This window comes from Camelus dromedarius, chromosome 7, assembly GCF_036321535.1.
Source record: "Camelus dromedarius isolate mCamDro1 chromosome 7, mCamDro1.pat, whole genome shotgun sequence".
Taxonomy (NCBI): Eukaryota; Metazoa; Chordata; class Mammalia; order Artiodactyla; family Camelidae; genus Camelus; species Camelus dromedarius.
The window spans coordinates 53,227,166-53,252,527 of record NC_087442.1 but is presented as its reverse complement, the minus strand read 5'-3'; the positions used below and the strand labels follow the sequence as shown (position 1 = coordinate 53,252,527).

Genomic DNA, 25,362 nt, shown 5'->3' with positions numbered 1-25,362 from the left:
TACATTGTAATTTGAGGGGAAAAAAATCAATGATTTCATGCAGACATCTCACATTGAAATTTCTTTCCCTCTGTTTTAAAAGGTAATATCTATGGTGCTTATAAAATAACCAGACCTCTAAAGTGTAGCATCTCCTTCTCAAAATTACATTTCTGAAACTGGAGAAAAACTGAACTTCCAAACCTGAAAAGAAAAATGTATTGTGTTCCTAATAAGACTAGACTAGTGATTCACTGATTCACAGGGTGAAATGTTCTTTCTCTCTCTCTCTCTCTCTCTCTATTTTTTTTTATTTTGCACTGTATAGTCTCATCTGAAAATAAGAAAAAGATACATAGCCTTATTTAAATGAAATATGGATCAAGAGGGCAGCATTATCCTGGGTACATCACTTTTAAAAATGAAAGCTAGGTGCACTAGACAGAAGTTAAGGATGTGCATAAAGTGTCAAATTGAAGTAAGAGGTGTGAAAAATTGAAAGGCATTTAAAATACACAATGCAAAGAGAGGAAACGAGAAACAGAAACTTGACAGCTACCTGAAATAAAGAAGTAGCAGAACTGGTAGGAAATGACATGTCCCAAGCTTAACTTTTAAAGAGTAATGCTTCTCCAGGAAATTATAAAAAATTGAGTAAAACTAAACAAATCTGTCTCCCGCACCTTCTGCCACTAGCAGACAATGTTGAGCTTCTGAAAATCCTGGAGAGGGTTGGGGGTGGTAGAATACAGGTCTTTGTATTAACTTTGAGAGTAACTTTTTGTGGGTATGTAGAGTTCGGTGATTTTAGGAAGGTGGAAATTACTCGGCACCCCGGCTAGTTGCTACGTGACATGGGGGATGGTGAGGCCACGGCTTACACGCCCTCTGTGCATGTTTGGGAGGAAAAGAGGCAACTACCAAAGAGCCCCGCTGGCCTGGACTCAGAGTGAGAAGATTTTCTGTCCCCAGATATTTACTGCCTAGGACAAGGAACCGATTTAGAGAATCCAAGTCATACGAAGACCCTTAGGCTTGAAAACAGCCAGTACTTGGTTTCCATGAATTTGGGCATGTTTCGTAAACTGCCCTCAGGTCCCCTTTTTTTGTGAAATGGGGGCAGGAATGGCTGCTTGGAGAGCCTGCTGGAGGGTGGACATGGGTTTCCAGCACAGAGCAGGGCAACCAGCGGAGTCTGCCCTACATTTATTCACGTGAGCCCTCTATGAATAGGAAATTAAGTTCCTAAAGGTGAAATGGTGACATCGCCGTAAAAATAAAAATGGGTAATAGCAGAAACAAAGCCAAAGAGACTAAATCCTACGTTCCATTTTTCCCTTTGTTCAAAGCATTCTGAGAAACAACTAAATGGCCTGCGTAATGCAGATCATTTAATAACCTGCTTTGCTTTGTTGAGGGGCTTCTGAGGAGGAGGCCTTTGCTTTAAGCTGTTTGGGCTGTTTGGTCCAACCTGTGGCTACTGGTTATAATTGGAAATAACTTGATAAATGAGTGTGAGGAATTAAGGTGAATAATATACAATCAAGGTTATAAAATCTCTTAAGGACTCTGCCTTGACTCACCCTTTTATTTTTCCTTTCAGTAAACATATTTAGGGCTAGTACTACATTTACTGGACTACATTAAATGCCACAGAGTTTAGAACAAGGGCTGATAAGCAACCAAGGGACATAACGTCTTCTATTAGTAATACAATAACATCTGGAAAATGCTGCACACGGAGTATACACAAATGCAATGTTGAGATCGGTAAAACATGGATTTCACAGGACAGATGAATCAGAATTAAACAAGGAGATATCTTTTGAAACTGTGCTGTGAAAGAGATTTAAATTATGTGTTAACTTTTAAAATTTCAGAAGTAATACAGGGATATTGGAAGAAAATTAAAAATTACGGATTAGGCCGAAAGAAACAATGATCAATGATTATATTATCCATAAATAAAATGTTGAAATGTTTGTATATACTTTTCTAGGCATTTCTAAATTTCGAATAGAAGCATGTACATAGACTGTGTATAAGGTATAATAAACATTACAACCCTGTTTCTTATTTCTTTCACAACTACTGAAATAATCAGGTTTTTTTCAAGTTTGATCCACTTGGTTTTATTTTACTTTCTAATGTTTCCATTTAATTTTCTTTTACATACAAACAATTTTAAGTTTATAAACAAGTGTGGTCAGATAAACATTTTCCCCTACACATTAAAACATAAAACTCTACATCATTTTTTTAAGGACTGCATAATTTTCCTATGAATGGCTATACTAGAACTTACTTAAACCATTACAACCATACATATGTTATCAAGAAAAGCCAAGAAGGCAAGATACTCTAAAACCAGAAATAATATGAGTGAAGCAATGAGAGTCACAGGTGTATCAAAGAGTAGCAAGTTGACCAGTTCAACTCCTATAAGGATGAGTAAACATGTACATCTACAAAAATTGTAAAAGCCTTCGTATTTGTGCTAGTTATAAGCAGACTTCAACTTCTGCACTTTTCACCATTAAATGACTTATTCTTTCTTCTATGAAACACACCAAAAAGGCTGTGCTGGGCAACATTTTGCTATCCTTTATTAGCTGATAAATAAATAGTTGCTAATAATTTCTTCTGGCAGTGACAGCCTAATAAGGGAAAATGTGAGGAGCCACAGCAGTTTTATGTGTATTTCGCCATCTATGCCATTATTTAATGATTTGATAGCATCTGACTTATTAATTTATTAAAATAAGAGGTAAACAAGTGGGATATGTGATAATTGGATAAATAAATGGGAACATGGAAGTGGTTATACTCATAATAAGAATCATAAGTTTGAACACTTCTGAGACTATTTAAGACGAGATGTGCCATCCTGGAGATACCCCATCAAACACTGTCTAAAAGCTGGAGTATGATTAGATATTTTGCAATACTTTTTAGCTCTCGGTGATGGCTCCCTTTAGTAAGGGACTAATGGTCAAGGCACAGAAGCTAAATAAATATGCCTTGGCTTCAGGGTGTGAGATGCATTCACAGCTATCATTCGTTGAAGATTTTTACTGCACCAGGTACAATGCAAGTGTCTCTAGTACATTATCTCATTTATAATCACAGCAACGTGATGTGTAAGAATACCACTACTTGGTAGTAGAAAAATCTGTTGAAAAAGGTGATCTAGTGAGAAGCTAGCATGCAAACCTAAGCCACTATTGCATTTTTCACCACTGGGTAAAACCGCCCAGGGGAACTATTGAGCACCTCCTGTGCCAGCCCATTTAATGTGCCAAATTAGGAAGATGCTGACAACAAGGAAAGGAATGGGGTGTATCTGAAAGGGTTTGGCTGCAAATGGGAGTGGCAGATGAGAGAAAGACGAATTAAAGATGACTCCAGGATTGAGATGGAGGAGACAAGACAAGCAAGTAGTAACTGGCTATCCATTTTGAAGGTGAGAGTCAGGGAAACAGGAAGCAATTAAGAATCCAGTTCAGCCGTATCTTTTAAGGATCTTGGAAGTTCTAACTTCCGGGCTGGCCAGTTCCAGAGCACTGATTCCTTTCGGTCTAGGAAACTCTATGATGCCGTTTCCCTCCGTTCTATTAAGTTTCATGGCCCAACTAGTCTAGCTTTTCTTGGCATAACTATGGTGACATAAAAATATGTCATAATATATAACTATGTCCATGTCCATGTCCCTCCAAATAAGCAAAGGACGCATGATACAACTGTAATAATGTTCACAGTGCATAAATCCTAAACTTAGTTCACAGATAATTAGGCTGAATACACACGCAAGGCTGAAGGATGTAGCAGTAACAAATATCCAAATGTTTTATTTTTATTCATTTATTCATTACCTTCTTCAAAAATTGTACATTTTACTTTATGTGCAAATCACTTTATCTCATTCTTTTTTTAAAAAGCTCCTTTGAGATATTAAGAAACACTCATTTTAAATAAAATAAATTTAACTCCATTCTACCAACAAAATAAAATCAAATGTTGTTTTTAATCAATTGTTTAAAGGTGTTAAGCCATCAAGTAACGAAATGGGCCAAGAAAATGTTTTTCAGAATGAGAACCAGAAATGTTCTGAATGTTTTAAGAATCAGAACAAGGGAAAAGAAGGGAAGAATTCACTTAATATTCAAAATTATACAACTGTGGAGCATGGAGCAAAATAGCAAGAACTTCTGAGGATACATACTTGCAATACTAGTACTGAAACAACATTTTTTTTTAACCAAATACAGCAAAGTAGGGACTTCAAGAACGTCTACTACTTTGTATATGATATTATTACACATTTGTCTATAATGCCCATGAATTTATAAATAGAAAGGCTTACAATCACAAAACCAAGAGCTAAGCATATGTTAAAGTGAGCAAAATCCTTGCTTCAGCAATGCAATGATGTGTGGGTTTTAAAAGATGACATGCAGATGAATGTGCAACATTTCAATGAATTTTAATGCTGTATTAGCTGCTCACCTTTTGCATGATTCCTTTCTCATAATAATAGCGGAGTGAACGGCTAAGTTTATCATAGTTCATAGCTGGCCTGTTTTTCTGAATGCCCCAACGCCGGGCCACCTGCCACCAAAACAGAATTACACCGTAGTGTTAAGTATCAACTTCTCATCAGATTTCATAAAAAATTAGTTAATTAATCATTTCCAACCCCTCCAAAACACATCCAAACCAAAGACAGAAGTAAAGAGGCAAAAGCCATCCTGATCTGTATTTCCTGTGTCCTGATTTGCTTTTTAAACCAGGCGTTTAGAGATCAGTCTGAAACATCACAATAGAATTCTTTGTCACTATTGTTTTGGATACAAAATTAAATGGAAATAAGGGAATGTGTTTACAACGGGAATGAACAGGCTGCAATTCACCAAAATGAGGCAAATTTCCCATTCTGAGGTACCCTGGCTGTTTTTCCCTATTCCCTTTTCTTTTCCCCCAGATAAAAACTACAGATCAAGAGCAATTTAGTGATCTCTTTGTAAAGGTGTTTCTGAGGTTTTAATAAACCAAAGGAATAAAGATATCCTGCTGGAGACAAAATGAGAGTGAACAAGTGCCCTAGTGTGTGCAGCAGAGGAAAGAGTAGACAAATTAGTAAGCTGAACTGCAAATAATTTTTATTGCCTGCAGCAGCATCAGAATAAAACTGTAGCCAATACTAAACTGGGAATTACGCATTCATTTAGAGAATAGTAATTGGATGCTAAAAATAAGAAGGAAGTGAAAAAGGTCACCGTGTATGTGAGTGCACAAACAGAAATCTCTAAAGCAGAATGTCTACTTTGTTGTTTGGAGAACAATCTCAGGGCTTTTTATGATGTGGCTCTGGAGGAGCAAGTTCTCTGGCAAACAGAATTCTTCAACAGAGCTTTAGGCATCCCCCACCTCACCGCCACCCTTGGCTAGCTGCAGCAGTATCCAGAGCAGGGTGGCCTGCTTCTGCAACCCTCTGTTAATGCCACATCCTCATTAATTTCCACTTTTGCTTAATCAGAGCAGAAACTGCAGCTGCCATGCATACCTAGGCAACCTCGAGAGAGCATTTTCTAATAGGGTCAGTGTTTCCCTTTATGCCCACGGAATTCCAAGTTGTCTCTGTGTCTCACATACTAAAATAGACTGCTTTGCAGAGAGATCACTCTGTCTCTATTAGCAATTATCTTTCTCCAGAGTTTGTTTTTTTTACTTTAAAAAACAGTGATCCTTGCTATTCTCTCTCACTGATTTGTATCTGCTGAGTGAAGATACAGTGTAATTCAGTCACAGGCATCATCAGTGCACTTTTTTAAGAGCAGGAAGATGTGATGTCACAGGGATCTAACTGTGTACCCAAGCAGACAGTCACAGTGGCAGGTACATCTTAATGTTCCAAAAATAAACTTCATTTTAATGTAAATGTTCTGAGCAACAGTGAAATGGGAGGCTGGCAATCAGAAGTGAAAACAATCCTTTCTACATAAATGTCTTTTACAAAGCTAACAATGGACATCAGTAAATCTTTGAGAGACATGACAACTGAACAGCATGCAAACCCAGAGGGACATGGGAATGGATGATCAATAGCTCCTGAAATTGAACAACAATTTCTGAACACTTATTCATTTATAAATGATTCTTTTCTAGAAATTCACCAGGAGGCACCTAGAAAGTAAAATACTTTAACAAACTTTAAGACAACACAGTGGAAGTCTCTGGGGAGAGGAAGATGATTTTTTTTTTAACACCATAAGCAGAATTTGACTTTTACGATGCCAGTTAATTCTCAGCAGTGTGGGTATTAGTAAACATTTTAGAGCAATCAAATTTATTCTTAAGAGCTGTTTAAATGTCACATTCATCATAAAGTTGAGGGAAATGGGACATACCAATAAGCCTAGGAGATGCAGACAAGTTATGCAAGATGAGTGAATACGATCTAGAAAACTGCAGTATGACACCAGGCCTACGGTTAACAATACTGGATGTACACTAAAAATTTGGTAAGAAGATAGATCCCATGTTGTGTTCCTACCACAATAAATTTTTTTAAGAAGACTGAAAATTAAAATTAACAGACAACGTAAATAATTTCCAGGCTACCTACCGACAAACTAAGAAAGTCCATTCAGCCCTCACATATGAACACCCACCAATCACCACTATAAGCCAAGGTACCATGCTCAACACGGAGCAGGTACAATGGTGGCATAACTTTCAGTGACTTCATTATAACACTCTTTCAAATGAAAACTTCACTGTTAGTAAGGAGAGTGAAAAGATCAAGGTTGTATAGCATTTACTGTTATTGTCAAATAAATTACATAGGAAAATGTAATAGTTCAAGTATTCAATTTGTTTTTTAAAATCATGCTTGAAGATGCAAGAGCAAACCTGGAAACCACATTCGGGGCCTGGCTACCAGACATCTTGATAACTCTTCTAGCGCAAGCTTGGACATTATCCAAAGACTTCTGCCCTAGGTCCTATGGATACTTTGTTATGTTAATAGCTGTTCCTTGAAATAATTCCCTAGGCTCTATGATTAATTCAAAAATAACATCTCTGTATGTTCATATATAACTGAAAAACTGTGCTCTACACTGGAATTTGACACAACATTGTAAAATGACTAAAACTCAATTAAAAAAATGTAAAAATAAATAAATAAATAACATCTTATTATCTCAAATATCTCCAAAAAGAGAGATATTAGAGATTATACGCTTGCTAAAGTTAGCTAAACACACTGAGCAGATCATCAGCGTAAGACTGCAGTCTCACTCAATACCGTTTTAAGCTGCAAGATGATATATAAAGAAGTTGAACCAATGAGTAATTCCAACAAGGATGGCTTCAGAGCCACCTTTCATGAGCTGTGCTGTCACAGATTCCCAAAGAACTGCTGGGGAGTCGAAAGAAATGGGTGACCATGGGCCACAGGCTAAAGAAATTTCACAAACACTTCCCAAAGAAGAAATTTAAACATAAACAGCACAGTCACTGCCTGATGGAAACAACTGTAACAGTGAGCGACATAACAATCAGAAATGGAATGTTTCATTTTGAACAAAGGGCCTTAGGAGACATTTAGTGCTTATTGCACAATCTCCAGGGACTTGGTTACTATTTGGAAATGGTCTACTGACTCTGAATTACCCAGCCCTTCTTTCCTTTATGAGTTGACTACAGAAAAGGTGTGTAAGTCTTGGTTTGTTGTATGGAACAGATGTAACTGTATTCCTTCCCAGCATTAAAAAAAGAAATCACAGAAATTCACAATTTGATGCAACTTAATGGTCCTCTGGTCAAGTCTTCTATTTGTTCAAACTTGACCATCTTAAAAATCAACCATTGCTATATAACAAACTTAATCACTTGCATAAGAAGATTTACACTTCTGAGTAGATGCATAATCACATTATTCAGAAATTTCCCCCATCTTAATATATGGCAAAAATTTTAAAATTCTCCTTCTGCTTACCTTATTTTAATCACAGATGGAGGGCAGTAACTGTCTGATACAAACTCCTGTTGAATGTACTCAGTTCTAGCATGAACCAACTCTTGCAGCGATTAACATCTTTCATGAGCTGAAGAGCTTACATCCGCATCCGTTAAAGGGCTTTCAAATTACGTCACGTCAAGTGTTTCTAGTCTCGATTTTTGGTACTTCACTTTTTCGCGGCTCTTTCACTTACATTAGTTAAGTATGTCTACATAAAAATGAATTTCCTTTGACAGCCAAATTAAGTTTTAGACGCATACTTGAGAATGGATACTTTCCAATTCTGATAGCGAGCTCTCTGCGCATGCGTGCTTGGTGCGGCGTAAGGGAGATGCAAAAATACCCTCTCGTGCTACCAGGTTATTGACATAACCCGGAGTAGACTTAACTGTGTTAACTAGCTCCTCGTATTTCATACTTTATTTAATACATATTTGAGTCACATAATCTCTTAAATCTTAATGAGTAATATCACCTTATCTTCTGGATATCAAATTAGGGCTTGTTACCCGATTATGATTGACTACGTAGTTTCATATAACAGAAAATTTAGGACTCATAGGCCCATTAGCCTAGGATGCCGATGTCTGGTCTATATGAAACTCATCACTTTGGGTTAAAAAATAGGTGGATATCTGGCTGAATCGTTCAACTTTTCTGAGATGTTTAGATCCTATAGCCAAGAGGATCAGTCAGTTTTAATAGTAGCAGAGAAAGCATCTTTAATAAGACACAAACATTTCATATGAAAGACACCTTTCTCTGGAGGTCCAAAAAGCTATTTGGTAGGTTATGCTGTAATAATAATGGTAGGCTTAAGCCGAAACTAGTCCTGGAAAGAATAAAACTTGAACTGAGAAGTTCTTAAGGAAAGTACTCCATTGGTAGGTGCCATGGGGACGGGTTGGAGCAGGTAAGGCAGCTGAACGTTTAGTTGAAAGGTGTTTGTTCCATTTACCCATATTATCTCTATCTAGAGTCCTCTCATTTTGGTAATTTCTTAGGTATTATGGTGACATTTTAAACTTTACTCCTACCCTCCAGTGCAGCGTGCATAGGTATCCTGGTGACACTGAAACAGACGGTACCAATAATCAAAGGGAAGCAATGTTCCTACAGGTCTGAGTCTCCTAAAAAATACTTGAGTGAGGATTGTCCACTGTGACCCTTGTGTGCATTTATCCCCCACAGCTGTGTCTCTTACACATGACTTTGGTCTCTAAATAGTCCTCACCCTCTTACACATGACTTTGGTCTCTAAATGATCCTCTCTAGTCCCCTCCACAAAAATCAAGATTATCCAAATAATAACTGCTAACCAAAACTTGAACTGTGACAGACCACCCTTTCTTCCTCAAAGACCATCAAACACCCCCAACCTAACAGCATCTCAAGAGACTTCCCAAGCCCTGTATTCTCAAATAAAGGATTATGCTAATGAAGTTCTGGTTGATTTTCTTCAATAAATTCTATAGGATGGTATTCAACTGGAATAAGCCTGCAACATGTTCATTTCTTATTTGAAATGTATGCATGCTATTTTTTGGGGGGGCTTACTTTTTAATTCAAAAGGTCTCCTGAAAGTTTTAAAATTAAAAACTATATTTTGGGCATATGAATCAAATATATGTTTCTATTATAACATATCTGATTTTCCTACCGAAAATCTACTAAACCTACCTCTTCAGGCTCAATCAGTTTAAACTCCATGCCTCTCCCAGTCCAGGCAATGAAATGGGAATTTGAAGGGTCATCCAGAAGAGCCACCAAAAACTGCCAGAGCTGAAGTGATCCCCGCCGCTGGTATGTGGGTCCTTCCCGATACATTCCTGGCTCTTGTTTGATGTCTCCTAAATTAAAAATTTTTTAATTTTCTATTATTAGCCATGTTATGACACTCACATAAAATTTACATGAAACCAATCACTAAAATGGTTAAACCACACTACTTTAAGGGTTTCTATGAAATACAATGTTACCATTAAATAGGAATTGAAAATAGTTAAAAAGTTAAATACAAGTCAGGAATCTACAAACTTATGGACAACTATATACAACATATAATGGTCAATATAAATACACACAAGTGCAGAATAAATCCATAGATGTCACTGACTTACAAAACCTTTGTATAAATTCTTTATCATTAGACACTCTTAAAAACTACAGTATCTAATCATACTTTTCTGCTTCATTGTTAATGCCATTACTCACTGCTCTAAGCAACATTGCAGAGGGAGTAATCAGGTTTAAGCTCTGGGCATTTTATTTGCACAAATTAAATTCTGCAAATTATAATTTGTAAATACCTCACTGACCTACACATGACAAACTATTGAAAATTGTAATGCAAATATTTCAAAGCAAATTTAATAGCATCTTAAACTCTCAGTTAAGTAATCTGCACGTTATACAAATTAGGAAAATGTCAATGGCAATTCAGGGCATACTGGATCACCAACATACCATCTTTCTTCCACACCTTTACACGGGCACTATCTCTTTCTCAATTGGCAGCAAATGAAAATTTTTATCATTTTTATCTCCTGTTTGTATTTCACTCACTTGAATTTAGCTTGTTATTCTTCTTCTAAAAGTCCAGTAAAAATGTATGCACACACACAAACATGTATACACCAGAGCCTTCAGTATATCTATATTTTTAAACAAGAAAGGTTTGTTTGTGTTACATTTGCTTGCTAGTCATATGAAGTGTAAAAATCTGTTAAATAGATTACAGCAGTAAAGGTGTTCATCTCCAATTGTTTGGTATAAATTTGGCCAGATATCTTGATTTCACAAACAAACAAATTAAAAGAAAACACACACACAAAAACACAACTCAGTTTCATAACTACTGATTATTTACTTCTATCTCCAGCAATCTATCTCAAAAATATGTGGAACTGGTCACATTGGGGATTGAATGTCTAGGGCCCAACAAGCATATCATTGTTAATGCATGAATTTCTCTCCTCCACTAAAGAAACGATTCAGACAATATATTTAAGCTGATCTAGTCACACTAAGTATAAATTATAAAACAGAAGAAAATCTCAAGCTTTTTAAAACTTTCCTCTGGTCAGGAAACAGAAATTCACCTCTCAAAATACTTGCAGAAAGAACAGCACTTTAAAACCCTAAACCAAAATGAAATTATTCACTAAATAGCTGCTAAAAAATCATTATGTTGTTCTGGTCTAAGTTATATAATATAGAAATGTCTCTTCATATTGATTTCAATGACAGTTTTATTTATCTCAGTATTTCCTTCTGAGATTTACAAATTTTCATGGGGGTAACTGAGCAATTTTTCAGAACGAGTGAAACACTGTCACATTTTCTAATCTCTGGATTGCTTCTGCCTGTAAATGTGATTGATCCTACTGGCCGTGTGCAATGAAACAATAACCTTTTGTTTTTCTTTCTTCTTATTCTCTAGTCCTTATAAAATATAAGCCCAATATTATCTTCCAAAAATATTTTCTTAGTATAAAATTGAGAAGTATTTAAAAGTCAAAGGGAAAAAAACAATTAAGACAGTTTCCCCAAACATTAGTGTAACTTTGACTTCACCCTATTAGATTAAATCATAATCCTGTCTACAGTTTTGAGCTATTTTTCTTCCTTATATGCCCATACCGATTATTACATTTCTTAAAATGTTAAACTCACTAAGAATGAAAGAAAGTGATTAAGGTCATTCCCAAAAGTAGACTTTATGCTTTATCTCAAGAGAAAAAAGCTGGATTTTAAGAACTCTGATGCTCTGCTGAGGGTACTAAGTAAAGTAAACGCAGGTCACACCTTTGAATCTCAAAGGTTTAAACTAACGTCTATTAGAGAATAAGGCTGAGGAAGTGATCCGTACCTTGACTGTGGTGGTGGTTTCACTGGTGTATACACCTATCAAAATTCATCAAATTATACACCTGAAATATGTGTAGTTTACTCTACAGGAATCATACCACAATAAAGGTATTAAAAAACAAAACAAAACAAACAAAAACAACCCCGTGAACTTAGCAAGAATTCAGCAATTTAAAGGGAGGCGAAAGAAACAGATCTTCCCAACACGTCCCACCCCTTCTGAGAAGCGTAAGCAGCAAAAGCCTCGGGAACACAGTAGTCTTCAAGCCACTAATTAGAGACTGAGAAGCAATCTGCGCATGCACTTCGCTGTTTAAATAATGACAATTAAAAACTCCTGAGAGCTACCGAGTCATTACAGGCATGATCCCCAAAGTTCGTGCAATCAGCTAATCAGAGGGCCCCTGCTCGTTTCCTGTGAAACAATCAGAGCAGGAAATCTGGAGACCACGCCGAAGAACCACCAAGTCAATTAGCTGTTCACTTTTTACCCAAGCCTCCTCGGAGATGCGGACTCCGCCACTTTTGTCAAGAAAAGAAGATTCTATCCAACTTGACACTCCTTTTTAACAGGGTGGGGGGGTGGTGGATATTTTCATTTCCAGTGCCACAGCGATGGATATGAAAAAGGCAATGCTTTCCTAACTCCATTTTAAGCAATTACAAAGTAATGTCACATTAGTGATGAACATCTTCCCAGGGAAAGAGCAGAAAAGGAGGACTCAACCACTACTAACTGAATGGGCAGCTATGTTGTTCCCGTGTTCCATAATGCATCTTTTCACGAACAATAAAAGGAAAAGAGCCTGCATTAGTCATCTGGGCATCCACAGTAGCATGCTTTCTGCTCTGCTTTGTTAATTATGGGATCAGCTTTCAATAAATCTCCAACAACAAGCTGCATGTGCTCAGCAGGGCGATGGAAAGGGCCCTCTCACTCTACATAAAGCTCAGCGAGAAGGAGACTGTGTATATCTCTAAAAATGGGATCTCTCATAGGACAAAAGAAAAAAGCTTCTTAATGGGCGAAGGAAAGGGAATTTATAAGAGGTAAAGTTCAGCAAGACTTGAGTGCATGCTAAGTGATGTGCATAAAAATCTTCCAGTAGTGATGCAGACTGTTTTCAAGAGAGGAGAGGGTGAGTTCTCTATGCCCTCTGACAAACATCAGAACTTGATACACAGTGAAAAACCTACCATCGAATTTCTCTGGGACAACACAAGTGTCATCATAAAACTGCCTGGGACCCTTTTCAAACATGCAGCCTGTGGGGAGAAATGGGAGACATTTATTCATGACAGAAATAAAGCTCACAAACAATTCAAAATATAACCATTAACACAAAAAAGGAGATAGAAAAGGACTCCTCCACTTTTCAGCTCCATGACCTCGGATACATTATTTAACCTTCGTGCCTCAGTTTCCTAATCTATAAAATGGGAATGTTAATAAACCACCTACCTTAGAGGGTTGTTGTAAGGATTAAATGGATTAATATATGCAACTTTAGAAGAGTGCCTAGCAAAGTAATGGAGGAGAGTCAGCTATTTCTCTTATTATTAACCCAAGCATAGAGCTCATGGCAAATGTGGGATTTATAATGTATCATCTTTTCCATTCTCTTCCAAGTTTCATGATTCAGTCAGATGAGAGGGAAATCAGACTGAATTACTGACATTTACTTTGCATTACTACCCTGAAGAACTGAAACAGATAAGGTTTACCTCCTCACTTCCTTGCAGAAATATTTAGCTAGGTTAACCATCTCATGTTTTCACCTTCAATAACCAAGGCATTAAAAAAAAAAAAAAAGAACCTTCCTTTTCCACTATATCATAACTAAGTCCCCAGAAAAAATGCAAAATAAGCTGACAATTTTTCACAACATTTTCTCTCCCAAATAGCCTTTATTTTCCCCCCAAATATCCTTGAGTGGGAGACCTTTGTTTAATTATTGTTATCTTTAATCACCAGGCAGAAATTTCATGTGGATTAGTCACAGTTTTATTTCTCAAATGTATTGGTCTCTGCGATAGGTACATAATATTAACAACAGCAACGAGAATTACATTGCATGTGTGCAGAAATTTTGATCTCAGATATTCTGGACGTACTATCTTATTTTACTATCCTTTAAACACAGGGAGTTACTTCTATTAATGTCCTTCACAGAAATCAACCAATGCTAGACTCAACCTAAAAGGATGGATCTAAGTCATTTCACTGAAGATACACAGTGTTTACATCAAGGACCATGACCATAATCCCAGAAATACTTTAATGGGGATTCTATCCAGATAACATCATTTTTATCCATTACTTTGCAGGTATCATGTCCATTAGAACAAAACTTTCCCACCATGGTTACCAAAACACACCCACAACAAAAACTTTCTGTAGGACTCTTCTGTGAAAGTCCACTCTTAACAATTACTTGTCCTAAATGTAAAATCCAGGATGTTTAAAGGTGAGTGTATTTAAATCTACTGTGTTTTATTTCAAAACAATGACTTAGGTCTCTGAAGCAAAACTGAAAATTCCTCGAAGATACATTTCAGCAGAGAGCAGTAAGGTGGGTGATCTATAAAGCACATGTTCCACTTGAAAAGGATGTGGTTGTTGGCAAGAAAGAACAGAGAAATCCACTTTTCAGTTGTTTATATGCATATGACTCATGTTAACAACCAAATACAAGATATCAAGACCTGAAAAATCTTCCTTTAACTTTATGAAGACAAATTTTAAAATAACGGTTTAGTGGACATAGTGATTTTTCCCATAGAATATCATGATTATGTGACAGCACCCTTAGGATTTCTGATTGTGTGGACAGGTATTTACGAGAGTGTCAATAATGGAAAACTTAACTTCTGTTCTGCTGGGATGAGCCAGGAAGCCTTCTTGCCTCATATAAATGGAGTGGCAGCTAGGCACTTCTGAAAGAAGAAACAACATTAGTCAAAGAGAATTCTGGAGCTGAAGAGAATGCTGTTATCAGTGGACGCAGCGCAGACAGGAAAGTAACAGAAACTGACACGAGTCTCCAGGAGGGGAAGCTGTCAACACATAGTTAACGTTTCAGGCAGGAACCACACAAGAAACGTAAGGAAGAGAAATCAATCACGGTGAACACTGATTATCGTGAACAGGCGTGTGAATTCAGGGTTTTACCCACATCAACCTTACTAAAGTTGGCTGGAGCAGTAACCCCACGCAAATGTGACAGTGTCCTCAAAATAAACAGTGTCATGAGTCAAAAGACATTTCAGGACATCTGTGGAATAAATGTGTATAACCCATGGCATCCAAAGCAAAGATCAATAAAAGACTTATTCATAGTTTTTTTTTTCATGAACACTGGATAGAAATAATTATGAAAAGACAAAATTGTTACAACTCTTAAAACTATTAAGGTGATTGCTATTTTTTCCCTCAGATAAAAACATGACTGGCTTTTCATGCTGTTAAGCACACCGGTCATATACAAAACCAGTGAGGCTATAAAAGAGAAATCCAACAATTTTACAGCAAATGCTTTTATTACCCTAAGAGTGAAGCCTTGCCTATGTGACCAAGTTAACTTATCCCTGAGAAAATAAACTTGGTTAATGGTTAAACTTGAGTCATAGTGATGGCTATGTATCTAATGTGTTTAGTAGCTTAGATACAGGAGAGAAGAAATAGACATTAGGAGACAAAAGATTAAAATTCAAGTTCTTTATTTACTACTAATAAAACTACATGACTTGAGATAAGCCATTTAGCGTCTAAGCTTATATAAAATAAAGGGCTGAGTCAGATGCCATCTAAACTGTATTACAGCCCGAGGGTCTTTGATTCTGAATATAAAAGTTCACTCACATAACCAGAGGTTGAGTCACGGTGAAGACAATGAAGTTTCAACCTCAAGCCCCTCCACTTGCAAGAGTCCTCCTGAGACCCTATACCTAATTTTGTTCGTGTCATTTCATTTTCTTTTTCTTTCAGAAGGTTCCCCAAGTTTTACGAGCTTGAGGGACCACAAACCTGGGCCCAACCCTGCATGTAACGTAGGTTCCAAAGGAATGTGCAAATGTGATGAAGCTGATCCTAGCTTCTGTATGGGTTACTAAAGTTTTTAAAACAACATAAACAAAAATAAATGTGTAAAATATATACGATAAGTGTGCTATTTAATATAAGAATATGTCCTCCTTTCCACCACTTGTAGTAAGTACATGACTTCTGAACAAGTAATAACATTTAAGTAAATTGGAATCTAAAGACCTTTAACTCTTTATATCTGTAGACGTTTTTATCTGTAGACGTTCATGCTGTAATAGACAAATCAGCACTATTTATTTGGCCCAGAGAGTATCCTTTCCTTGTCTGGCATGTTCCATTTTTTAAATCCATCTGACTTTCCAAAAATGTGCCTGGTGATGAATTTAAACCTAAATATGAGATATGATTTCACAGAAAAAGAGTTTATGTCATGTAGTTTTAGTCAGAAATATCTTAGTGGCCATCCCTAATAGCAATAACATTGAAGAGTATGCAGGCATCCATAACTCACCCGCTGAACGTAGTAGAAAACTCATTATCAAACATTTTATTACATCATGTCTCTTCTTTACATAAAGTATTATGTGGTTTGTAATTCTGACCCTAAAAAGGCAGGGTTAAGCCTTTATCAGGGCTTATGAGAGGGTGGCCGTGCAGTTGACCTTTTGGGTTATCAAACAGCTAGCAATCCATTTTATCCCAACTTTTTAACCAATGGTAATTCAACTTAATTTTTAAGCTTATTTTGATTTCTCGCCAAGGCGTAAGGTCCTTCATGCAGCTGGGCCGGGAAGGGAGGGCGCGTTAATGACTCTGCCATCGGCTTACCAGCTGCTCAGAGGCAGGCATTTTGCCGTACGGGTGTTGACACCCCACCACAAAATACTTTTACTGACTGCTGCCCAGCTGGAGTGTGGCTGTAAAAACAGCTGGCTGGCTCGAGAGGCAGCGAGAGGAAAACGTATAGGTTAAACCCTATTACACATAAGTGTGACTAAACATAGCCCTTCCCTCCCCAGAGGGGGAGGAAAAGAGGAAGAAAGGGAACGCAAGCATTTCTGAGGAACCCAGTGTTCCAAGTTGAAGGAACAGCTTACAGAAGTGCTCCAACATAGTACAAAATAAGCAGAATCCTGGAAGACTAGACATTTGACATCAAAGACAGGATTTGATGGCTAACTTCACCGACACTCATGTGGCTGCTGACCTGGCTGACTTACTGTTTTTTGTTGTATTTTCTCTATAATACTTTTCACAAATTCTACTTATTAATCTATGATATTCAAATTCTATTGATTTAAAATTAAGTCACAATAAATTAATGACTCATAATAAGGCTAAAGCCAGAACCTCCATTATATTCCAAAGGCCCAACTTGTAGTCTAAATTCCAAGAAAAAAAGGCACTGAACAGCAATTTAGGAGAAAAAAAAATACACAGATGAGGATATATTTGTGTTTACGCCAGTTCTTAATGCTATTTATTACACCCCAGAGTAAATAAAATTAACATCACGCTCCTGAAATTGAGACACTTGGCCAGCATTGTTTAAATCCAATCTATCCTTAAAATTGGTGTCCTTTCTAAGGTCCAGAGAAGCCTGAAAAAATATGGCTAAGAGGAGTTTATTCCCTTAAAGTAACTAAAGTCATGTTATCCTAAAGTGATATCAGTTAATTTATGACTATCAGAGTGGGTCAGACTCTAATCAAATTGTAGAAACATTTCCAAAGTGATTATTCAATCAAATGACTAACATGGTTAATTAGGAGCCATAAACATTGCTCTGAAGTTCATCAAAGTAATGACTTGCCCAGAAAAATTACTGCTAATTAAATTGCCTGCTGCTTTCATTTCTACCTTATCTAATAAAAAATCCAACCAATGAAGTTTGGCATTACAATTTAACTTCAGCTAAATGCTCAACTAAGATCCAAACTAGCTACGCGGTGACTTCAAAGGCAAGTGTTTCGTAGCAGGGAGTGAAAGCATTTCACATGTATTCATTTACGTTTATGCATGAAATAAAACTTAGATAATTCAGCAACAATAATAAGCTGTAGTTTAACCCACGCACAGATGTTAGGATGACAGCGTATTTACCCTGCCCTTATGTGCGTCCATAATTATAACCTTAGGATCACTGGTACGGCGCTGTGATTACAGACATGTACCTTGTCATCTAACAGACCCGGCTTTGCATCTCAGGTCTGATATTTTGTGGGGGCATGACATTATATTAGTCATTTAACATCTCTAACTCTCAACCTCCACATCCATAAAATGGGAATAATGCTGATTTCCTTCAAAGGGTTGTCGGAATCCATATGAGGTCAGGCACGGGCAACAATTTGCCCAGTGTGTGCGAACAGTGAGGATTCAAGGTATGGTACTTCTTATCCATAACAGTCTATTTTTAAGTGAACTTCACAAGTATTTAAACAGCAGGAAACAGGGTACTTAAGACTAGAAAAATGTATGTACCAAAATTATTTCTGTATTTTAATTTGCTATTTTGAAATCACGTATCTATTGAGATGGTTTACATTGCTTGTTAGTACTGTTCCTCACAAATCCACCTATTAACCTATGACATTTAAAATACATTGATTTAAAATTCATCATAATGTATGATTTATAAATGTATGATTTAAAAGGTTTAAGTGAGAAGTGTGATTACATTTTCAAAACATTTGGAGGTCTCTTTTTTGAGTTTATTTTTTACAGTCTTACCCCCTCATATTTGGTGCTAAGTGACTTTAGTTTACAAAGTTCTAAATTCAATCTGTAAATTGAATTACGTACATTTAATTTAGGCTAACAGATTTTTTTTATTATTATTTTGAAACTTATGGATCAAAGAGCTGTACAATGTGGCATTAGTATGGGGACCAATAAGCTTGCGGAAACTAAACTGCCTATAATTTGTCACAGATGAGTTCATGGTGATGAAAGCTGATCCAACATGCTGCAGAAATTCAAAGCAGCAAAGCACTGTTGTCATTTTAATGCTCTAGTCAATGGAGGGGAAGTTAAAAAGAGTAAGTGAACACCCCAAACCGCTTGATTTAATTAATCTTCACCCTTAGTAACGCTGTTAAAATTTCCTTTAGATTAAGATATGCAGGTATGAAACTAAACAGTTGGTTTCTCTGTTTCCTGACTTGCATTTAAAAGCTGTATTGGGAAACATAATACTGATTTGGGAGGCTTTACCAAAGGCCTGACCACAAAGCGCAGTTATGAATTTGCTGGGCACTTCTCTGATTTGCATATGTGCTGCCACGTGGTACAGAATGAAGGTTCCCTTTCCTTCAGGGCCTGGTTTGCCTGAAGCTTCTAGGAGCTACAACAGGCCAGACCAGAGAGAAACCATTTGCCACAGTCGTATGAGACATCCCTACAATTTGTTGAGATTGTTCGTTATCAAGTAGTGTACAAAACTGGAGACACTTCAGACTGTAAACTCCAAACAAAGGTGGAAAAGCACCTCTCTTTGATTTGAAGCTTGTGGTTAAATTCCTGTAGAAATAATCAGTGTGATACTTAATGAAGCATTCAAATCTCTGAGAGTAAGTGAGAAATCCCAGTAAGACAGGAATATGCTCAATATTGTATTTTGATGTAATTTTGCTTTCATGTGAGTGTGCAATGCAAAGATGGACTGACTACACCCTTAATCCTTGAGGAGGTGATATGACAAGATAAAATCCACCTAATGTTGTGTATTGCACATTGATCATGGAAAACCGGGGACATTAAAAGACTAAGGCCAAAATGTGTGTGGACATACATCTGACGTGAACAGGTAACTGATGAAAAATGTGCTTGTGTGTGTGTGTGTGTGTGTGTGTGTGTGTGTGTGTGTGTGTTTCAGTGTAAACAAAGGAGTCTAAACAAGTTTTTCAAAAACATTTACATATCATCTAAAGAAATACTGAGTTGTACCAAGAACTCATGACATAAATCTCATTCAAGAAAGATGATCACTACGACAGAGCCCGTCTCAATTTTATCTGTTTTAAACTTCATTCTTTTGTTTGTTTCCTCTTATTTCCTGGCCAACTCACAGTTTAATGTTCAAAATTCAGAGGTTTTCCAGAGTGCACAAAAAACACGAGCTTTATGAAGATGTATTTAAGTCCAAAAGCATTCACACACAAACTAGTGTAGTGTCTTTTCCCTCTGCATTGCCACTTGCCACATGACTAGACTTTGTGTAGCTAATCAAGAAAACTGTATTTTATGAAGTTTCCTGAAAAGGATGCTAATGTAAGGATTTTTTTACACCCAGACAATCTTTCTATTAGAGAACAAACCTGAAAGTAATTGACTCTAGAAATAAGGCCCTGTGTTAGTATGTCTGAATTTACTTGAAGCAAGGGTGATGGCAAAAAACTCCAGTTTTATAAGACCTATTTGTTGTCAGTCACAAAAGCTCTATGTGAATACTACGTCTTAGTTACTGAACCTCATGTGAAGAGGGAAAGGCTGGAGGTGGCTGAAATCTTAAAAAGAGAGTGATGAATTTAGTTATTACCTCATTCACACTTAAATGGGAGCTTTCTCATTAGGATTTTTAGTAAACTGTGAATATATAATGAAAATCTGCAGAGATATTTCTTCTACCACAGCTCAGATGTACTGAATCCACTATTGACAGACTTTGAGGACAGAAAGAGAACGATGTTAGTCTTTGTATGCCTAGAATAGTGTTTGCAAAATCTTGGAGGGGGGGAAAAAGTAATGCAGTTATCTGAATTCAGATGCTTTTAAAACTTAAAGGCTACAATAACATGAAATAACAGTATAGAATTTTACCTAAGAAACCACAGACTTCTCTTGTGAGCATCTGGGTCTTTTGGGGAGACAGTATCCTGCATAAATAAGGACCAGCTCACCATTGTGTACGTTTTATAAGCCTGTGAAAGGTTTTATTAATTTAGAGTTAAAAAGAAAGTTGAACAGATAGGAAACGTAAGTGCAATTGTCACTTTGACTATTAGCCATTATTGTACTCTGACAATGAACAGAAGTTTAAAAGAAACTATGAGAAAAGATGTCATTAGCTACCAAAATGGGCCACAAAAGATTTCTGAAGAGGGGAAGTTTTAATGATTTTTGCAGTTTACACGATTTGAAACCAAATCAGCATGAATCGTTTGTCCTCGCACTTTCATACCTCCTTGGGTTACCACAGTATTGAGACGATGTATTCTACTTGCTTTGAACATGAGTAATACTAGTAGTTAGTTCAGTATGATTGTTTCACTACGTCAGAAAGAGCACAATGGTACAGTACCTTGTGGGCCACGCACGGGATGATTGTTTTAACATGAAAGTATCTCTTCGTCTTACCCTCTAGTACCCAAGCATATCTGTAAATACTAGAAATAAGAGAGGCATCTTATTCAAGGGCTGGCAACAGTCTTGGAGGAAATCTCTAGAAGTTAGGATAAAATCCTACCAAGAGAAATCCTTATGATAATTGTCTGCACCCCTAATACTGTATCAGTAATTTTACAAACGTAGCCAATTTAATCCTTATGAAAACCCAAAGGGTAGAGGAATCATTTGCCCCTTTCTATAAATCAGGAAACTGAGGTCAAAAGAGGAAATAAAACATGCTCAAAATGACACTGATAGCGAATAGGTATCCAGTCTAAGATTCAGTAAAACGTTCCCAGTGTTATGCAAAGTGAGTGGTTTTATTTTTGTTAACGCTAAGAATAACAAAAACATGTGGATGAAAACAATGAACTGCGAAGGCCCACACACTGAAGAGGAGGGTTATCAGAACTGACCAGTCAAAGATACTTCTCTAAATTTAGGAAAAGAGCGACTAAATCACAATGACATGTGCATGTCATTCTTTCAGTTTCTTATATGTATCTGTGAATATGTCTCTAAAATTTTCCAGACTGTATTAGAAACAATAGAAAAATCACACACACACACACACACACACACACACACACACACACACACATACACACACACACTAAAAACAATAATCATCTATCTAATCTGACAAAAATTCCTCAAAAAGGGTTCAGTTAAGTTATGCATATGTTAGGGAAAAATATTTTATGAAATAAAAAGTCTCCCTTTCCTCTAAACTGTTAAGTAGTTAAGTCATTTGAGAATAGAGATCCTTTAAGTATAAAAAAATTCTGTAACAATGTTCTAAACCTAAAAACATATACTCAAACATATACTTTAAAAAATAAATAATATTTATCTCCCCTCTCTTGCTCACGTTTATGAAACATACGGGGAGAGATCCAAATGTGCCTCCTTAAACTGTCTCATTTAATTGCAGATCTTCGTAGCACATGTGAAATCAGTTGTGTGTTCATTTCATCCACTCAAAACAGGCAGTTCTGAGCCGAAGCATCCTGCTTGTTTTCTCTAAAAAGCTAAAAATCCCACACTAAAAAAGTATGCTCCCCTCCCTCTTCTAACTCCCTTTTTTCATGCTAGTACAACTCACAAGCAAATTATCCCTCCCTTCCCCCTTTCCTGCCTGTAAAATCCAAGTTAGACAAACACTGTGTGGCTGAAATGACATATTTGAATGGAATTCAGACCCACCAGTTCCTGTTTATGTTTCTGATTTGAGAATGTTGTCTTCTCATTCACTATACATTAGGAGCATGCAAGGCCATAAATAGTGTCAGGTTACATGCAGGCGGGACCAATGAGCATTAATCATTACTTCCAGTCAACTGGCAAAGGCAGCAGGCTGATGGAACACTACACCCTTCAGCTCTGTATAAATGGACATTCCAGCGAGTAGGAGTGTATGTGTGTGTGTATGTGCGTTTCCTTTCAGTCTCCATTTTATGAATGAAACTCCAGGCTCTGTAGAGTCCATTCATGTAAAAGAAATGCTTACAGGGCTCTGCCCCTAGGGATCAATCAGTCATGGGTAAAACTGATATGATTGGTTTAAGACAGCCTTCAGCCTTCCATTACTGACTTAAAATGCAGTCCCTGTCCATCTGACCTGTGTTAATGCATAAAGAGTAAATCCAGACCTTGGTCTCAATTCTCAAATCAAATCACTAGCCAATGCCACTTACTGTAACTGTAGATTTAGAGCATATTTAAGTATTTCTTAGAAAAACTGATACAGTGGGCCAAAGTACTGTTTTGGGAGATTTGCTATTTTAACTCAGCACCGAATGAGGAAAACTCATATGACGTCTGCTAAGCAATAGAAAGCGAAGTCAAATTGGGAAGCCAATCCATGACCTCTATTATAGTAACAAAATCAATCGGAAAGACATCACCATCACTTTTCACAAATGAAGCACCTAAAAATCAGAGATGAAGTGATCTACTAGTCCACAAATCACTGGCTCAGTAAAAGAAAATTATCTTTGGATGTTAGAGAAACAGAATGTTAACATTTTCTGAAGGATCGATAGCTCATTCCTTTACATTCCCAAGAGATCCTCTACTTGAAATTCTTGGACAATAGTTTTAAAGTTAGGAGGGGGAAAAATGAGCCACCATGTTTCAGGAAAAAATGTGGCCATAAGCAAATGATTCTTAGTAATGGAGTAGGGCCAAGGCTTGGCCTTTGGGAGTGTTAAATATCAGGTACAAAAAGCCAGAGTTCATGGGACCATAATCACTGCTGCCTTAGAAATTACTAAAGATGGTAATACTTAAAAATATCTAGAGTTTTTAGGAGGAAAAAAAAAAGAGCAATTATGAGAATGATTTGTAAAGTCAGCCCCATACCAAACACTGTTAAAATACATAATGGGTTCTATCAGCCATCTGTAACTTGGTCCTGGACTCAAGAGGGAAGGAAACACTTCTTTCTTCCAATGACCAGACTAGGAATCAGTGGCAGTCAACCCCTGAATATATCTCTAAACAGTATCTCATGGGATCTCTACCATACGATAAAAGAAGGAATGGGGACAAACATGAAAACTGCATGGTCTTTGGTTTGAAAGGTGGGAAGGATTGTCTACTATGGCATTATGATAATTTAATATTTACCTGCCAATATCTAATACCTGGCAAATAAAATGGTAGAGAATAAAGTTACCATCATATTAAACTTCGAACTAAAATTAAAACACGTGACACAGCCAAGTGAGGAGATGATAAGGAATTCTATAATCTACCATCTAAGGAAAATATGGAGCAGAGCAAGACCACTGAAAAGTGAATGTACATTGAATTACTAATTCCTAAATAATATTCTTTGTTCAAGGCTTTAAAGAAAATTCAGTATTCTTTCAAGAATTAGTTTTCAAAGTGGTTCAAAGCTATGTAAGTAAAAATGATGAAGTAAAGCTGAATATTTCCAAACGCTCTATTTTAAATTAAAAAAAAATGAAAGTTATTGTCAATCATGGGGTCTTCCTTCCATTTTGGAAAGGATGAAGTTGGTTTATGGCAGGCCCGGAAGTTCAAAATAAATATTAGTGGCCTTTATTTCTACCCTCTCTGTTCTATCCAACTTTATTTTTTTTTAATCCAATTTTAATTAGCCTTTTCAACAATTTCCTTTTGTAATAACTGCATTCCTTGTATTTCTTGAACAATATTTTTGGTTGTTTACTTATGTATAATTCAACTGTTCACAAAGGATATAAGAAAATATATAATAAAATATAAATGAAGTCAATGTCCCTAAAACATATGTCTCCTCTTATGAAATAAATAATGAGAAACCATTAAAAAATAATATACCATGGTAATCGTAGTAACAATCATAACAGTAATAGTTTAGGGATAAACTACTGAGTACATTTAGCCTTCTGAATTTGGGGGTTTTTGTTTGTTTGTTTGTTTAGATTTTGTACAGGTTGAGTCAGTTGATTAAGACCCTGTCAAATCATCTCCAAACACAGAAAGCACTATTTATTCATATTCCTATGCGGCTACAGAAAATAAGTATGTGTTTCTTGCTCTATTATCCACTGGCTTCATCCTGTAACTCTCACTTTAAAACTATATTATAAATTCTGGAAGGGGAATCCCAAGCAACACTGACTAAGAGCAGCATTAGGAATTACTTCACCTCTCCGTAAGCTGGATGATTAAGACGAGCACCCGCCCACACAGCAAAACGCAGGATCACATTTACAACACAAAAATCTTCTCTTGCCATATCAGACACCCCAGAGTATTCTAACTCTTAGGACTAACGTGCCAGCTCGGGCCTATGTGAGTATGTGCGCCGTCTCTGACAAATAATGTTAAACATATTCCTAGTTTCAACATCTTCAACATGAGGTCAACATTTTTTCTGCATTTATTTCACCATTTCTCTGCCAGCGCACAATTTTTATACATGCTAAGGATAGATCATTATTCTCTAAATTGAAAGTTTTGTCCATTGGCCTTCATCAAAGTCCAAAGGTGATAAAGAAGTGTGTGGAGAACTTGGTAGGGGCTGCTTGGGTCAAAAATG

General features: G+C 36.7%; 1 protein-coding gene across 4 annotated transcripts in view; it reads right to left on the bottom strand.

Moving 5' to 3' along the window:
• Positions 1 to 25,362, bottom strand: part of ETV1 (ETS variant transcription factor 1) — an 88,164-nt gene that overhangs the window by 3,224 nt on the left and 59,578 nt on the right. For all 4 annotated transcript variants that reach the window (XM_064487534.1, XM_064487535.1, XM_064487536.1 and 1 more), the window contains 4 exons: positions 14,746 to 14,812; positions 13,073 to 13,143; positions 9,686 to 9,855; positions 4,486 to 4,587 (listed from right to left, as the gene is read on the bottom strand). In XM_064487534.1, coding sequence (XP_064343604.1) covers positions 4,486 to 4,587; positions 9,686 to 9,855; positions 13,073 to 13,143; positions 14,746 to 14,812 — 410 coding nt within the window. The remainder of the gene's footprint in view (positions 1 to 4,485; positions 4,588 to 9,685; positions 9,856 to 13,072; positions 13,144 to 14,745; positions 14,813 to 25,362) is intronic.